The sequence below is a fragment of the Engystomops pustulosus genome, unplaced genomic scaffold (assembly GCF_040894005.1).
Source record: "Engystomops pustulosus unplaced genomic scaffold, aEngPut4.maternal MAT_SCAFFOLD_249, whole genome shotgun sequence".
In the NCBI taxonomy this organism is placed as follows: Eukaryota; Metazoa; Chordata; class Amphibia; order Anura; family Leptodactylidae; genus Engystomops; species Engystomops pustulosus.
This window is the reverse complement of record NW_027285128.1, coordinates 1-17936: the sequence shown is the minus strand read 5'-3', so window position 1 is coordinate 17936 and position 17936 is coordinate 1. Positions and strand designations below refer to the sequence as shown.

At 51.0% G+C, this 17936-nt stretch overlaps 2 protein-coding genes across 2 annotated transcripts in view; one reads left to right on the top strand and one right to left on the bottom strand.

The window, feature by feature from the left end:
• The window catches only part of LOC140110325 (glutamine amidotransferase class 1 domain containing 3B), a 53563-nt gene extending 50420 nt beyond the window's left edge, over window positions 1–3143 (top strand). The window contains exons 6-7 of the mRNA XM_072132167.1: window positions 2363–2519; window positions 2861–3143. Of these exons, the coding sequence (XP_071988268.1) occupies window positions 2363–2519; window positions 2861–2989 (286 nt within the window). The 3' untranslated portion in view covers window positions 2990–3143. The remainder of the gene's footprint in view (window positions 1–2362; window positions 2520–2860) is intronic.
• A 4816-nt stretch (window positions 3144–7959) lies between these two features.
• Window positions 7960–16505, bottom strand: LOC140110321 (ICOS ligand-like; the record flags this gene model as incomplete). The annotated part of the gene is made up of 5 exons (XM_072132164.1): window positions 7960–8735; window positions 9043–9183; window positions 11216–11500; window positions 15982–16331; window positions 16471–16505. Coding segments are annotated over 5 exons (849 nt in total), but the record flags the coding sequence as incomplete, so codon positions are not given.
• Window positions 16506–17936: the final 1431 nt, after the last annotated feature.

The window sequence follows — 17936 nt, the reverse complement described above, 5'->3', positions numbered from 1 at the left end:
GGAGCAACCGGACCAACCCCTGCACCCACCACATTAACACTACCCACCTGCATGTTACACTCAGCCGCGCCACCCACACCACCAGTCACTCCATCACCCACCCCCAAAGCTGGAAAAGATTCTCCACCACTCACACCATTCACATTATCCACCACAACATTACTGACTCCACTCACACTGGCTGGACCAGCAACAACATTAGGGGACATGACCACCTCCGCATCTTCAGGCACAAGGGACGGGGGTCCCCTCGCAGAGCATCGCCCAGAGGGGACCCCGACTTGTGTCACACTTGTGCCCTCCGCATCATCGGTAGCAGATGTTATTTTACTTTTCTTAGGGGAAGGTAAGAGTCGCCGCTGATCTTTGGCCGGTGTGAGGCGCCGCTGATCCCCACCTTCCTCAGCACTTCTCTGCAGATTATCTCCAACTCCTACGCAAAACAGGACTTTAGGTTTAGGTTTGGGAGGTTCGGAGCCCTCAGCCTCAGCGACCCCTCCACGCTGCCGCCGCCCCATAACCATGTGATCAGCGGCAACAGCATGAAGAGGCGCCGAGGCACCGGAAGCTGCCACCAGTGCCGGGCTATCCCCCCCTCCCACCGGGGGACGCACCACAGCACTGGATTTCGATGGTATCGCCACTGCCGAGCCGCCCTTACTGTCCGGCCTTGCGGCCGATGCCTCCCCTGCTCCCCTACTGTTACCACAAACAGAGACGGAGCCCATCGCCACATCAGATGTCACACCTGTAATCTCCCCGCTCCCTGGCACTGAGTCCACTGCAGGACCCGTGCTGGGCTGGGTAACGGGGCTCGCACAGTGAGCTGACCCTGCGGCCGACTCGGGTTTTACGGGGAGGGGGCTGTAGACTAGACTCACCACTTCCACGGATTTGGTCTTCTTCTTTCGTGGTTTGCTGCCACCCGGTGCATCCTCCGGCAGATCGTCTCCAAAAGTAAAGTCCTGGAGGTGCACAGGGGACTCGAGCCGTCTGATCTCCTCCATCAGCGCCCCTCCCTGGTGGCTGTCACTATCCTCACCCGGGCCGGCAGAACCGCAGCCAGATGACATAGCCGCTTGTCCTGCAGGGGGCCCACTGTACGGCACCGGACTTTCCTCCTCTGTCTGACTCTCTGGCTGAAGCCCCATCAGCCGCCTCTGCTTTTCCTCCTCCATCTCCCGGAACCGCTCATCATTAAGAATTTTTTCTTTAAACGGACCGCTCCTCTATAGCAGGTAAGCCTTCCTCTCCTCCAAGGCCTGGATGTCAGTCTGGAGCCTGGAAATCTCTGCCATAATCTGCTCCTTCTTCCTCTTTGGGGCAGAGCTTGCCCTGGCATGGGCGCACCTGAGCTCCTCCCGCAGTCTCCTCACCGTCTTGCTGGCTTCTTCGTACTCAGAGAGGTGGCCCAGAGCCCGGGAGGCATAGGTGGAAATAGACTCCCGGGTCCTCAGCATTCCCCAGCCCTCTTCACTGAGGTCAGCCTCACCTCTCTGAGCACTCAGCTTTCCCGCGGTATCCAGCTTTTCCGAGGTACCCAGCTTTCCCGAGGTATTCAGCTTTCCTGGGGTTTTGGAGCTTTTTGAAGCCTTAGCTGGCCTGGGGGTACTTGGAGCAGCATTGCTGCTGTTCCTTGCAGATCTTCTTACCCCCAAGGCTTCCGCAGCGCTGGCCGGTTCCTGGCTACCCCTGCCTCCCGCCGGCCTAGACCGGGAAGCAGGAGCCTGGGACTTGCTGCCCTGGCTCATGCCTGAAAACCCACTCCCTCCCTGGGAGAGGAGAGAGCAGGCCCCAGGTGGAGGTGGTTTTCCCTGGAGCTCAGGAGCAGCAGCAGCACACAGCCTCTCACAGCAACAGACAGCTAACGAGCTAACGAGCAACACCAGAGATGCACTCACTATCTGCTGCTGGTGCAGTCACTGTGTACATACATGACATTACTTATCCTGTACTGATCCTGAGTTACATCCTGTATTATACCCCAGAGCTGCACTCACTATTCTTCTGCTGGTATAGTCACTGTATACATACATGACATTACTTATCCTGCACTGATCCTGAGTTACATCCTGTATTATACCCCAGAGCCGCACTCACTATTCTGCTGCTGGTGCAGTCACTGTGTACATACATGACATTACTTATCCTGTACTGATCCGGAGTTACATCCTGTATTATACACCAGAGCTGCACTCACTATTCTGCTGCTGGTGCAGTCACTGTGTACATACATGACATTACTTATCCTGTACTGATCCTGAGTTACATCCTGTATTATACCCCAGAGCTGCACTCACTATTCTGCTCCTGTGTATATATTGAGGTCTCTCTCCCAGCATGCTCTTTGTTTCTCCTGCAGGTTGTGTTGCATCGCTCCGGTCTTGGCCGCCAGGGTTCTTCCTGGGGTGGAGGTGACTGTGGGTCAGGAAGATGAACAAGGAGGTAAATGGCCGTATGCCGGGACCACCAAAGCCATCCAGGCCCTGGGAGGAAAGCACTGCGCCAAGGAGGTGCACATATCCTTCTCATAGCCCGGGGGTGGGGTATAGGGGTCCATGTTTGGGGTAATGGTGATCAGCCAGGACCATTGTCATGTCTATGTGTTTGATAGTAAAGGAGGCATGGAGTGTGTGGGGAATTAGTAATCAGGAGTTTTGGGGTCGTTATTCCTGGTCCCTTTATTACTTTACCTTCAGACAAGCTAGTGGAGCCGGGGTCGTAGTTTTCGGGACCTGGAGGGAGGAGCAGTTGGGTGGGGACAGGGAGGAGCTGGATTAGAGGGTGGAGTCCATGTGAGGTGGACTCTGATAGGTGGGATGGCTTCTCTGTGTTTGGTTCCTTAACCCTTTCCCTCCACGAGGTCCATGTGGACAGGACCAGCAGAGTTGTCACCACCCCGGCCTTCATGGCGCATGCGCCGCTTCATAACATATTTGATGGGATTGGAGCCATGGTCTCTGCTGTCATTAAACTGACGGGAAAGTAAAGGTCCCATCACCGGCTGCCGATGTCTCTTCTCACAGCCCAGAGGTCTGTCATATACCAGAGCGCAGTACAGACCATCAGCCATTATATTCTTGTAATCACAGTATCGCAGGACGTGAGGCTGGAAGTAGAAGTAAAGTTTTTTTTTCCCTGTATTGTATTCTTGTGCTTGGTGTCTGGACTTCCTCTCTTGTCTGATGATTCGCCTCCGTTTCCCCTTTTCTCTGAGCCGAGTCTGTGACAGAGGCCTCCAGCTACGGCTACGGCCACGGCCACGGCCACATCCGGATGGTGAATCAGGGACATGAAGGCTTCACTTATTCCCGGAAGTCTTGGTGTCGGTCCTGGTCACATGGGAGACGAGCAGCTGGAGGAAGAGTCTTGTGGTTCTTACTGGATGTGGCCTTAAATGTTAAAATACCCCAATGAATCGTTTACCCCACTGTGGCTCCAGCCGGGTTTGGCTTCTGCCTTCTACAGGCGTTACCAAAGTGATATGCCGGGTAAAAACCAGGCTAAGGTCTGTAATTACTGCAGGAGACCCCCTGGCCGTTACCCCTCCAGCAGTCATGTTGCTGGGGTCAGGCAGGCACCTCACGGGGGTAGTCCTAGGTCAGGTGCAGGCGCGTTCGGCGTCGGGCTGCACGCCGGTGCTTGGGCGCGTTCGGTGTCGGGCTGCACGCCGGTGCTTGGGCGCGTTCGGTGTCGGGCTGCACGCCGGTGCTTGGGCGCGTTCGGTGTCGGGCTGCGTTTCGGTGCCTGTCTGCGTTCGGTTTCATTTACATACCATCCGTTCCTACAAGGACAATGTAACCTCTGGGCAATCCTGCTTATTACCTCTAGTCTCATAGAGGCCAGAGCGAGGAGACAGCCGATATCGGAGGGGCAGTAGGTGCATGGAGAGACCTCAGTGTACAACATACTCCAGGCTGATTATCAATGATTCCTCCTGTACATTCAGGTCTGAATACTGATAATCCACATAAGAATCCGGTGCCGGAGATGAGGCGATCTCTGGCTTATTAGATGAAAATCAGCTGAATCCACAATTTAATGTATAGTTTTCCTGATGAGGAAGAGGGTTCTGCAGGGACAGAGTCTATCAGAGGAAGACACACTGTTCTAGCAGCGGAGTCTAGCGGAGGAGAAGACACGGTTCTAGAAGCGGAGTCTAGCGGAGGAGGACACACGGTTCTAGCAGCGGAGTCTAGCGGGGGGAGGACACATGGTTCTAGCGGAGGAGTCTATCAGAGGAGAAGACACGGTTCTAGAAGCGGAGTCTAGCGGAGGAGGACACAGTTCTAGCAGCGGAGTCTAGCGGAGGAGGACACGCGGTTCTAGCAGCGGAGTCTAGCGGGGGAGAAAACACGGTTCTAGCAGCGGAGTCTAGCGGGATGAGGACACATGGTTCTAGCAGCGGAGTCTAGTGGGATGAGGACACGCGGTTCTAGCAGCGGAGGCTAGCGGAGGAGGACACACGGTTCTAGCAGCGGAGGAAGAAACACAGTTCTAGCAGCGGAGTCTAGTGGGATGAGGACACACGGTTCTAGCAGCGGAGTCTAGCGGAGGAGGACACACGGTTCTAGCAGCGGAGTCTAGCGGAGGAGGACACACGGTTCTAGCAGCGGAGGAAGAAACACAGTTCTAGCAGCGGAGTCTAGTGGGATGAGGACACACGGTTCTAGCAGCGGAGTCTAGCGGAGGAGGACACACGGTTCTAGCAGCGGAGTCTAGCGGAGGAGGACACACGGTTCTAGCGGATGAGGACACACGGTTCTAGCGGAGGAGGACAGAAGAATTTGGAAGAGGAGAGTTGGAATGTCATAGTTCACCTTGCAGGTGTGTGGAGACTTACAGGGGGGATTCTGGGAAATATGCAAATACATTTTTTCAGGATGGGATAAGGAAAACCACGCCTCTTGTTGCCTTGTAAGGCAGCTCCTTATACATTAAGCCTGACTTTCAGGAAGGATATCTATTCCAGAAGCTTCCTTGAGGAAAGGTCAAATCTAGGATTTGTATTGAATCCATAGAGACAGGAAATGTGACCTCAGCCACGATCTAGAGCCACGAATTAGAGACATGGACTCCCTCACAGTAATACAATCCCGTATAAAGCGACAACACCGAGAATCTCTCCAGTTATCTAAAGTAAATGGTGGATCAGCTCCTGATCCTCGGGCCTCCTTATACGCAGCACCATTAGGGAATGGGGTACAGACGCCACAGGGAGACTTTTGAGGCATCTTTTAGCAGGACAGCTGTTCTCTTTACTAGGTGCATTGTTCCCTCCCCAGGTCAGCCGTGCGCCTAATACACCCGGAATGGAGGAAATGCTGCAAGATGTAATGGGGATCACAACAAACAGTGGGGCACCCCGGGGTGTGGAGGGTGCACAGTTATCTGCGGGGCTCTGCCTTGGTGCCCAATGTCCCGGCTGAACAAACCTCCTTACACATGTTCTGGGCTGCCCTGCTTTACAATGCCTCTCCTGCCGCCCCTCCTGTGCATGTGTTGGGGGCAGCTCAGAAACTTCCTAATGGCTATTCACAAACTGTCTCCCAAGTCTTATATTTGGCTTATTGTGTCTCGTTGGTTACAGACGTCTCATCCCCAGAAGCTGCTTATTCACCCAAGAAAATGGAAAAATATCTTCATTCCAAACAAAAATGCAGGAGGGTCCACGTCGCCCTCGGCTGCTGAGCGTCACCTGCTTAGGGAAATGACCGCGCTGATTATTAAAATCAATTATGTTGATTTTAAATGTAAAAACCCGGCGTTACCCCCAGAAACATCCAGCAGGGAACACGGACATCTGGGAAATGTAAGTATACACACTGTAGGTCTTGGATGGGATTGTATTGATGAAACAGGAAGCTGTAGGTGAGGGGATCACACGGACAATGACTGAGGCCTTGGAGCAGATTGCGCTGATCTGGAGCGAGTGCTGAGCCGCCGCTGTTTCCGTGTGTTTGCATCTCTTCAGTACAGTGTAAGAAACTGTTTTAGCTGATAGGCCTTTGATGTTTCCCTTCCTAGAAAATGTATTTGCATATTTCCCAGAATTCCCTAGTGGAGAGGCAGCCTTATTTCCCGAACCTAGTCAGTAAGTTACTCATCTAAATCCGTTCCCTGTACTGTTGTACTGAGCTGTGTACAAGTTGTTTCTTAATGTGGCGGTCATCGTGTCCGCTTTACACGCAGAAGGTTCAATCACCAGTGAAATGGTTGGCTGATGTTCTCAGTAGATGAGCTGCTCTCTGCCACTCAGTGATGGTTATCCGGCTGAGCTATGTGTAGCACTCGAGGACCTCATCTGCCCGGACCTGCTGGAGCAGAATGCCACCGTCATTGGAGGAAGTAACAATCCTGTATAAGTGGAAGGGAGATAGGTGTGACCTCAGGAACTGGTTTCCCATCTCAATGTGGACTACAGGAGCTTGGCCAAGGTGCTGGCTTACAGTTTAAAGGTCATCACTGGAGAGATCGTCCATCGAGTACAGAATCACTGACAGCCTCGTCCTCGTGAGAGATGCGGTGCCGTACATCGGAAGCTGCCACCGTAGAGCTCAGGGGCAGGAAATGCCTACGTTTGGTCTGGGTAAGATGTTCAATACCTTTGTGGGTAGCTTGACATCCGCAGCACAGTGTTGGTAAACACCTGGAAGACGGACCCCTTCCCTGTCCTCTCCGGCCATTTTCACCTCTTTTTATTGTTTGCATTGTAGAGCTATTCACAGAATCCAATAGATTAGAGAGAACTGGGTCCAGGACCCGAGGGTCAACTGCAAGAAGGCAGAATGCTTTTCGGAGACTGGCAGCTTGTGTCTTCTACTCTCTTTACCGTCCAACTGGACTTGAGCCCTGGAGTCCTGGTACGAAGGCTTCTCCAAAGTCCACACAAGAATCGCACTGTGGGTCCACAAGCAACTCTCCTTGGAGGGGAAAGTTCTGCTCCTGCACACTGTGGTCATGATGAAAAAGCTGCTTAAGGGGGGTAACAGTGTCCCCAACATCTTCGACTGGCTCTGCATTTCTTTTGTTTGTGGCTGTGTGCAGGACTCTGTCACCACCTCTGCCGGACGGTCCACGTCTCTCTTCCGTCTCCTTCCCCTATGGTAGGACCTCGGATGGGATAAGTGGGACTACACCTTCCCTTACATTGGGACCTTTAATGGTTCTATAGCAGGTCCCTGCTGTGTGAGAGAGCGCCATCTGGAGGGAGGAAATTACCATCAAAATCCATGTTGCTAAACCCGGGACCGTGGGATCTTCTTATATCTGTTATCCGTGGCCTCCAACCTTCCAGCATCAACTTTATAAATTAGGCTAATGAGCCTGAAAGACAACGGAGGCAGTTCCCAGAGCTGCCTCATTAACATAATTATAAAAGTTGACAGGACTCTGTCTTTTCAGGACTAACACCATGGCTGCTCCTCAACTGAGAGATTATTCCATTCTGGACAGAAAGGAAGACCGAGATGAGGACGACTGAGCCCCAACATAAGGACGTGACGACAAATACCACGCTGCAGGAGTCTTCAACTTTACCTTAAGTCGATGGTAGTGGAAAGGTCAAGGAGCCCTTCTCCCCTGTCCGTCTGTCCTGAGAATTCCCCACCCGCTCCTCGCTGTAATTCATATCACCCATGGGTGATGGAGCATTTCATTGTGTTGTATTGTCTGGGGCGTCTCATGGCAGTGACGCAGCTGGGAATCCGATCTTTCTGGAATAGACTGGTTAGGGTTCCTGAAAGTCAGGCTTGCTGTACAGGGAGCTGCCTTGCATGGGACTAAGAGGCAATGATTTCCCGATCCCATCCTGTGTGCAGGAGGCCTCTGTGCTATCTCCCAGGTTTACTTAGATGCTGTGCAGATCATTTTCTGCTCCGGTCACATTTTTTGCCGCCAATAACAATTTTTGTGCATTTTTTAATAAAAAATAAATAACAATCTAATAGCTGTGGGTGTGCAGAGCGCCCCCTGACATGTGGCAGGTACATTCATACAAGGTGATCGGGGGTCACTGATTCCATCTCTTGCTAAATATCTTGCTTAGAAATCGCAGTAGCAAAAGTGTTAATTTTCACTGTCATAGTATCTGCTCATAAAGAAGAGCATGCCCCCCCCCCCCACGAGGGGCGTCAGGCCCTAATGTGACTCCCCATGACCCCCTCATGTCTCCTGTCTGTAGGTAAAATGGTTTTCAGCCTTCTCTCAATCTTCTTAATAGGAATCTACAAAGCTTCCTTGGGGCTGAGATTCTCTGCCATTGATTTGGTTACCCCCCCCCCCCCCTGTCTAGCTTCTGCTTTGTTTTCTGGTCACCCCTCTCGTCTGCTGTCTGGTTGTGACCTCTGATTATGGACGGAGACACACACTGGGTTTTCTATACCCCGAGGCTTCACCTCCTCTCTATCCCTCTGATTATTCATTGTAGGGCTCCCTTAACCCCCCCCCTTCCCACCTACCCCCCCATCGCTCTGTATATTACTGTTCTGCAGTCCTACAGTGAGTTACTGGTGGTTGGATTGGGTGTTCACTATTGTAACGTTAGGGCCGGACAATAGCCCTTCCTTGGACAATGGCCGCTCCTGCGTCCCCCTGCCGCTCCTGTTTATGGCTGAAGGCCCTGGACTTCTTCTTGGCTTAGGATATTCAGGCTCGGACCCCCTGAAGAGTTGTGGTGGTCAGTTCTGTGGGGTCTCTTCATCCTCGTTGTAAATCAGACATTTGAGTGGTTGGAGCTTGAAGTGAAAGACATGGAGATAATGAGAAGACAAGAAAATCTACAGACAAAACTCAGTTCACGTAATAACCCCCCCCCCCTTCCGCGTGGCAGGAGAACATTCTATATAGATGTAGACCAGGAGACCTCAAAAGCCTCCACGTGTCCCTCCCCCGGTGAGGAGCAGTGTCAGGGGCAGAAGTCCCCGTGTACCGTCACACATGGACACCTCTATGATTTACATGGCGACCCCTGGTGTGAGGGTCCCTGGAGAAGACACAGGCCTCGCTTCTGAGGGGTCCCATAGGATACGGGAATTATCTCACCTTCATATGATGGGACGTGGTGCATGTGCCGCCATCTAACCACTACGACCGTGAGGAGCACAGCCACTAACCCCCCAGTGATGAGGGACACAGCGAGGACCCCGGGACCAGACGTCTCCTTCTCCCGAGCTTCCACCTTCCCTGAGGAGAGAGAAAAGACGTCTGAGCGGCCTCTGTCCTGAAGGCTGAGCCGCAAGACATCGGGGGGTGCTGGGGGGGGGTGAAGGGGTGGGTGTGCTGGGGGGGGAGGGTGAAGGGGTGGGTGTGCTGGGGGGGGAGGGTGAAGGGGTGGGTGTGCTGGGGGGGGAGGGTGAAGGGGTGGGGGTGCTGGGGGGGAGGGTGAAGGGGTGGGGGGGTGAAGGGGTGGGTGTGGGAGAGTATTATAGGGATATTTCATAACTTTCAAAAACTTCAAAAAAATAAACTTTCAAAAATGTATCTAGATGAGAAAGAGCACATGGTAGAGCACATGGTGGAGCACATGGTGGAGCACATGGTGGAGCACATGGCGCACTGCGGTGAACCCCCCTAAGCCACACACTGGCCACGCCCCTAACCACACCCAAAATCTGCTGAGGCCACACTGCAGCAGTAAGCATCATGTCAGGGAGTCCTTGCACAGCACCAGGGGATGGGGAGGTGAGGGATTCTGATGGAACATGTCCTTTAACCCTTTGCCACACCATAACGTTCCCCAAGGTCCTGGTGCATCAGCTGCATAATGCAGCAAACACTCCGGATAGCTGCTGGCAACGGGCGTGATGTCATCGGGAAGCCACAAGCAGTTGCCATGTCCGTATAACACCCCAGGACTTGGCATTTCTGCAGATCTGATACAATGGGCCAGGTCTTTACCGCAGAACATATATAAAAATAATAAAAATCAGAAACCTGTTACGTCCCAAAAGTCTCGATCTATAAGTATTTAAAAAAGCTTTTTCTCGTCGGTGGACCCTGTAATGGCAAATGGCGGCCAAATATCCAGAACGCCACTTCTTTGCCATTTTAAGAAAAAGCGACCAACTAGTCATACAGTCCCCAAATTATTATAAATGAAAACGTCATCTCATCCCGCAAAAATGACACCACCCACAGCACGGAGCAGCGACGTACAGAACGCTCTCGCCACCAGGCAACATGAAGAATTTTTTTGTACAAAAGATTAATTTTTTTTTACTCCACTAAAACACAATAAAACCTGTAAGTTATTTGTTGTGACTGTAGCGACCTATAGAATAAAGGGGAGGAGTTATGTGGGCCCTAAAGAGAATGGCACAACTTAGTTTTTTTCTCAATTTCACTGCATTTGGAATTTTTTTTCCCGCTTCCCAGTAACGGCCGGGAATATTTAATACCGTCACAAGGAAGGACAATTTGTTACGCAGAAAACAGACAACACGCGGCTCTGCACCCAAACAAATGAAAAAGTTATGGAATTTAGGGAAAAATGGAAACGCAAAAACGAAAAAGAGCCCCAGCGGCAAGGGGTTAAGGTACATCTGGATAGCGGAAGAGCCGGCACTGAGGGGATTGGGGGATATTATTTGGCAGGGGGTGTATGGGAAAAAGTGACGTATTTAACACTTTAGCTGCTGCTTGTCTACACGAGGACCTGACCTCACACTACATCTTCTGTGCACTCCCCGCTCTGCTGCATCTTCTCTGTCTTCCCGGGCTGAAGTTCAGTAAGGAAGGAGGGCAGTAACACAAGTGATAGCAGAATGGGTGAGCTGCAGCAGCGCTGATAAGATGGTCCTGCCCTGGGGGCTCCCGGCATGTGGCCTGTGTCGGAGCTCCACTGATACAACAGCCCTAAGGGACCTGACAGCGAGAGGACAGAGGGCTCTGCGTGTTCCCTGGGCTGGGGGAGGTGCCGGGGGCAGGACTCAGAGGAGGGACAACAAGGGAATAATCGGGACATTCTCCCAACCGAGCGGGACAGTTGGGAGCTATGATACTGTTCTCTGGTGGTCGGGGGCTCACACCAAACATTGATAAGATTTAGATTTTTCCCTTCGCCTTCTATTCCTGGAGACGTTATCCAGAGGACTGAGGCTTGCATGTTCCTTTTCTGGACAACTTGGAGAGCCTCATGGGAGCAGCTTGGGCCTCTATGGGACTTTCTCTCCTGTAGAGGTGACACCTCTGATACTTGGGGTAGGCATGGACTCACATGTCAGGGATGTCAGATTTCCATTCCTCGTAATGATGACACATTGGATGCTGATGTTGGATGTGATGTTGAGGGTGATTGTGCTGGTCACATTAATCAGGTCCCCATCCCATAGAACATACTGGCGGATGTGACCATCCGGCACCTCTTTCCCATCATGAGCATTTATCCAGGCTATTCTTGGCTCCTCCAGTCCTCCCTTTGATGTGCAGTTCAGGGTCAGCTCCTGGCCATGTTGTAGGTTCCTTAATGAAGGCGTTTCCACCACCGGGATACTGAATTCAGCTGCAGATAGAAAGTATGAGGGTTGAAGGTTGTGTGTGGGTGAGACCTTCTCTGAGGTGGAGAATAGAGCTTATTTTAGAGCCTAAATGTAAGAAAGAATTGACAGTAAGGTAAAGGTTTCCGCTGGTGAGAGAAGGAGGAGGTGAAGGGAAGGTCGTCCTGTGCTCGCAAGTTGGGATAAAGGTGAAAGTGAGAAGGAAATCTGCAGATAAAGGTAAGATCTGCTCTTGGGGTGGAGGTAAAACAGAGTTCGACTCAAAAGGTGAGGTAAGGATTTTGGTTAAAGGGAGACTTGGTCATGAGGTGAAGGTAAAGGTGAGACGTTCTCAAGAGATGGAGATGAAGGTGAGACGTTCTCAAGAGATGGAGATGAAGGGAGACGTTCTCAAGAGATGGAGATGAAGGTGAGACGTTCTCAAGAGATGGAGATGGAGATGAAGGTGAGACGTTCTCAAGAGATGGAGATGGAGATAAAGGTGAGACGTTCTCAAGAGATGGAGATGGAGATGAAGGTGAGACGTTCTCAAGAGATGGAGATGGAGATGAAGGGGAGACGTTCTCAAGAGATGGAGATGAAGATGAAGGGGAGACGTTCTCAAGAGATGGAGATGAAGATGAAGGGGAGACGTTCTCAAGAGATGGAGATGGAGATGAAGGTGAGACGTTCTCAAGAGATGGAGATGGAGATAAAGGTGAGACGTTCTCAAGAGATGGAGATGGAGATGAAGGTGAGACGTTCTCAAGAGATGGAGATGGAGATGAAGGGGAGACGTTCTCAAGAGATGGAGATGAAGATGAAGGGGAGACGTTCTCAAGAGATGGAGATAAAGGTGAGACGTTCTCAAGAGATGGAGATGGAGATGAAGGGGAGACGTTCTCAAGAGATGGAGATGGAGATGAAGGTGAGACGTTCTCAAGAGATGGAGATGAAGGTGAGACGTTCTCAAGAGATGGAGATGGAGATGAAGGTGAGACGTTCTCAAGAGATGGAGATGGAGATGAAGGTGAGACGTTCTCAAGAGATGGAGATGGAGATGAACGTGAGACGTTCTCAAGAGATGGCTGAAGGATCGTATCCAGAGAGTTGTGGTCAATGATTCATACTCGGAATGGTCACCAGTTATGAGTGGTGGACCTCAGGGTTCTGTGCTTGGCCCACTACTATTTAATATATTTATTAATGATATAGAGGTAGGAATTAATAGCACTGTGTCTATTTTTGCAGATGACACCAAACTGTGTAGTGTAATACAGTCTATGGAGGATGTTCATAGGCTGCAGGGTGACTTGGACAAACTGAATGTTTGGTCATCCACTTGGCAAATGAGGTTTAATGTGGATAAATGTAAGGTTATGCACCTGGGGGCCAATAATCCAAAGGCAAAATATGTCCTTGGGGGAGTAAATCTGGGAGAGTCCCTTGTTGAGAAGGACCTGGGTGACTAGTAGATCATAAATTGAATAACAGCATGCAATGTCAATCAGCTGCCTCTAAAGCCAGTAGGATCTTGTCATGTATCAAAAGTGGTATGGACTCTCGTGATAGGGATGTAATATTACCACTATACAAGGCATTGGTTCGGCCTCATCTGGAATATGCTGTCCAGTTCTGGGCACCGGTCCATAAAAAGGATGCCCTGGAGCCACAAAAATGATAAGGGGTATGGAGGGTCTCAGTTATGAGGAAAGATTAAAACAACTAGATTTATTTAGTCTGGAAAAGAGACGACTACGAGGGGACATGATTAATTTATATAAATATATGAATGGTCCATACAAAAAATATGGTGGTAAATTGTTTCAGATTAGATCAAATCAAAAGACGAGGGGGCACTGTCTCCGTCTGGAGAAATCAAGGTTTAATCACCGGAGGCGACAGGGCTTTTTTACTATGAGAGCTGTCAATCTGTGGAATAGCCGAGCTCAGGTGCTGGTCACAGCAGGGACAGCAGAGAGCTTCAAGAAGGGTCTAGATGCCTTTTTACACCTAAATAACATTGATGGTTATGTTATATAGAATTGTTTCCCCTAAATCCCTTCCTCATCCAATCCCTTCCCTTCCTTGGTTGAACTTGATGGACAAGTGTCTTTTTTCAACCGTAGAAACTATAAAACTATGAAGACGTTCTCAAGAGATGGAGATGAAGGGGAGACGTTCTCAAGAGATGGAGATGAAGGTGAGACGTTCTCAAGAGATGGAGATGAAGGTGAGACGTTCTCAAGAGATGGAGATGAAGGGGAGACGTTCTCAAGAGATGGAGATGAAGGGGAGACGTTCTCAAGAGATGGAGATGAAGGGGAGACGTTCTCAAGAGATGGAGATGAAGGGGAGACGTTCTCAAGAGATGGAGATGAAGGTGAGACATTCTCAAGAGATGGAGATGAAGGTGAGACGTTCTCAAGAGATGGAGATGAAGGGGAGACGTTCTCAAGAGATGGAGATGAAGGGGAGACGTTCTCAAGAGATGGAGATGAAGGTGAGACATTCTCAAGAGATGGAGATGAAGGTGAGACGTTCTCAAGAGATGGAGATGAAGGGGAGACGTTCTCAAGAGATGGAGATGAAGGGGAGACGTTCTCAAGAGATGGAGATGAAGGGGAGACGTTCTCAAGAGATGGAGATGAAGGGGAGACGTTCTCAAGAGATGGAGATGAAGGGGAGACGTTCTCAAGAGATGGAGATGAAGGGGAGACGTTCTCAAGAGATGGAGATGAAGGGGAGACGTTCTCAAGAGATGGAGATGAAGGGGAGACGTTCTCAAGAGATGGAGATGAAGGGGAGACGTTCTCAAGAGATGGAGATGAAGGGGAGACGTTCTCAAGAGATGGAGATGAAGGGGAGACGTTCTCAAGAGATGGAGATGAAGGGGAGACGTTCTCAAGAGATGGAGATGAAGGGGAGACATTCTCAAGAGATGGAGATGAAGGTGAGACGTTCTCAAGAGATGGAGATGGAGATGAAGGGGAGACGTTCTCAAGAGATGGAGATGAAGGGGAGACGTTCTCAAGAGATGGAGATGAAGGGGAGACGTTCTCAAGAGATGGAGATGAAGGGGAGACGTTCTCAGGAGATGGAGATGAAGGTGAGACGTTCTCAAGAGATGGAGATGAAGGTGAGACGTTCTCAAGAGATGGAGATGAAGGTGAGACGTTCTCAAGAGATGGAGATGAAGGGGAGACGTTCTCAAGAGATGGAGATGAAGGGGAGACGTTCTCAAGAGATGGAGATGAAGGGGAGACGTTCTCAAGAGATGGAGATGAAGGGGACACGTTCTCAAGAGATGGAGATGAAGGGGAGACGTTCTCAAGAGATGGAGATGAAGGTGAGACGTTCTCAAGAGATGGAGATGAAGGGGAGACGTTCTCAAGAGATGGAGATGAAGGGGAGACGTTCTCAAGAGATGGAGATGAAGGGGAGACGTTCTCAAGAGATGGAGATGAAGGGGAGACGTTCTCAAGAGATGGAGATGAAGGGGAGACGTTCTCAAGAGATGGAGATGAAGGGGAGACGTTCTCAAGAGATGGAGATGAAGGGGAGACGTTCTCAAGAGATGGAGATGAAGGGGAGACGTTCTCAAGAGATGGAGATGAAGGGGAGACGTTCTCAAGAGATGGAGATGAAGGGGAGACGTTCTCAAGAGATGGAGATGAAGGGGAGACGTTCTCAAGAGATGGAGATGAAGGGGAGACGTTCTCAAGAGATGGAGATGAAGGGGAGACGTTCTCAAGAGATGGAGATGAAGGGGAGACGTTCTCAAGAGATGGAGATGAAGGGGAGACGTTCTCAAGAGATGGAGATGAAGGGGAGACGTTCTCAAGAGATGGAGATGGAGATGAAGGTGAGACGTTCTCAAGAGATGGAGATGGAGATGAAGGTGAGACGTTCTCAAGAGATGGAGATGGAGATGAAGGGGAGACGTTCTCAAGAGATGGAGATGGAGATGAAGGGGAGACGTTCTCAAGAGATGGAGATGGAGATGAAGGGGAGACGTTCTCAAGAGATGGAGATGGAGATGAAGGGGAGACGTTCTCAAGAGATGGAGATGGAGATGAAGGGGAGACGTTCTCAAGAGATGGAGATGGAGATGAAGGTGAGACGTTCTCAAGAGATGGAGATGGAGATGAAGGGGAGACGTTCTCAAGAGATGGAGATGGAGATGAAGGTGAGACGTTCTCAAGAGATGGAGATGGAGATGAAGGGGAGACGTTCTCAAGAGATGGAGATGAAGGGGAGACGTTCTCAAGAGATGGAGATGGAGATGAAGGGGAGACGTTCTCAAGAGATGGAGATGAAGGGGAGACGTTCTCAAGAGATGGAGATGGAGATGAAGGGGAGACGTTCTCAAGAGATGGAGATGGAGATGAAGGGGAGACGTTCTCAAGAGATGGAGATGGAGATGAAGGGGAGACGTTCTCAAGAGATGGAGATGAAGGGGAGACGTTCTCAAGAGATGGAGATAAAGGTAAAGTTGCATCCTCACCCGTCACCTCCAGCTCCACCGTGGTCTCACTGATGTTGCTTGTAAAGGAGGGACTCCACAGGATGATGCATTGGTAGGTGCCCCTATCATGTAGGGATAGGTTGTTAAGTCTGAGGTTGAAGTTTCCGGCATGCAGCCCATTAGGATTGAGATGCGAGCGGCCTCTGAATATCTCACTCACATGTGTGGGGTCCACCTTTCCATGTAAGGCCACTGCCACCACCAAAGGGTTTGGCTCCTTCTTCATCTGCCAGTAGACATCAATCTCCTCTATGGGGCCCGGCAACTGGTGGTGCAGACACGGCAACTCCACGGAACCATTCAGGACACCCACAAGCCCAACAGCCGACCTGAAGACTGACAAAGACCATGACAAAGACAAGTCATATATATATATACACACACACGCTATATCTCCCGGTGTTATATACACACACATATACACATCTTGATATATTATTATGCTGCTGGTATAACATGAATACTCACCAGTTGTCAGATAACAGAAGACAATCGCTGGGAACCTGCAGGAGGAAAGGAGAAAGTGACACAGAAATAACTGAGGGGACGGGAAATATTTACACATCACATTATTCACTTTCTGTTTCATTGCAGCCAATTGGGAAGATAAAAAAAAAGTTATTTTTTTCCCCAAAAACTGTGCCCTCTGCCCCCCCCCAGCAATGTGCCCTCTGCCCCCCCCCCAGCAATGTGCCCTCTGCCCCCCCCTAGTAATGTGCCCTCGTCCCCCCAGCAACGTGCCCCCCCAGCAATGTGCCCTCTGGCCCCCCCCCCAGTAATGTGCCCTCTGCCCCCCTCCAGTAATGTGCCCTCTGCCCCCCTCCAGTAATGTGCCCTCTGCCCCCCCCCAGTAATGTGCCCTCTGCCCCCCTCCAGTAATGTGCCCTCTGCCCCCCCAGCAACGTGTCCTCTGACCCCCCCCCAGTAATGTGCCCTCTGCCCCCCTCCAGTAATGTGCCCTCTGCCCCCCTCCAGTAATGTGCCCTCTGCCCCCCCCCAGTAATGTGCCCTCTGCCCCCCTCCAGTAATGTGCCCTCTGCCCCCCCCCAGTAATGTGCACTCTGCCCCCCCCCCCAGTAATGTTCCCACCGAAGCCACCAAGAGGCAGACAGAAGCCTCCAACACTGAGAGCAGGAACACAGCATAGCCCGTCCACCGAAGCCACCAAGGGGCAGACAGAGGAAGAACCTTTCATCACTTAATTACACAAGAAATGTCCCTGTTGGGGTCTGTCCTCTGTCCCACATGGTAGAACTCTCGTCTTTCAGTGGACAAAGGAAATCAACCTTTTTGCAAGAAAGTTAAATGACGTAAATATTTGCAAAACAGAAAAAGCTGCACTGAGCGCGGTGTAGAGGAAGGGAGAGGAAGGAAGCGGAAGGAGATACCAGGAGGAAGGGAGAGGAAGGAGATACCAGGAGGAAGGGAGAGGAAGGAGATACCAGGAGGAAGGAAGAGGAAGGAGATACCAGGAGGAAGGAAGAGGAAGGAGATACCAGGAGAAGGAGAGAAGAAGGAGGAAGGAGATACCAGGAGGAAGGAAGAGAGAAGGAGATACAAGGAGGAAGGAAGAGGAAGGAGATACCAGGAGGAAGGGAGAGGAAGGTGATACCAGGAGGAAGGAAGAGGAAGGAGATACCAGGAGGAAGGAGATACCAGGAGGAAGGGAGAGGAAGGAGATACCAGGAGGAAGGGAGAGGAAGGAGATACCAGGAGGAAGGGAGAGGAAGGTGATACCAGGAGGAAGGAAGAGGAAGGAGATACCAGTAGGAAGGGAGAGGAAGGAGATACCAGGAGGAAGGGAGAGGAAGGAAGAGGAAGGAGATACCAGGAGGAAGGGAGAGGAAGGAAGAGGAAGGAGATACCAGGAGGAAGGAAGAGGAAGGGAGAGGAAGGAAGAGGAAGGAGATACCAGGAGGAAGGGAGAGGAAGGA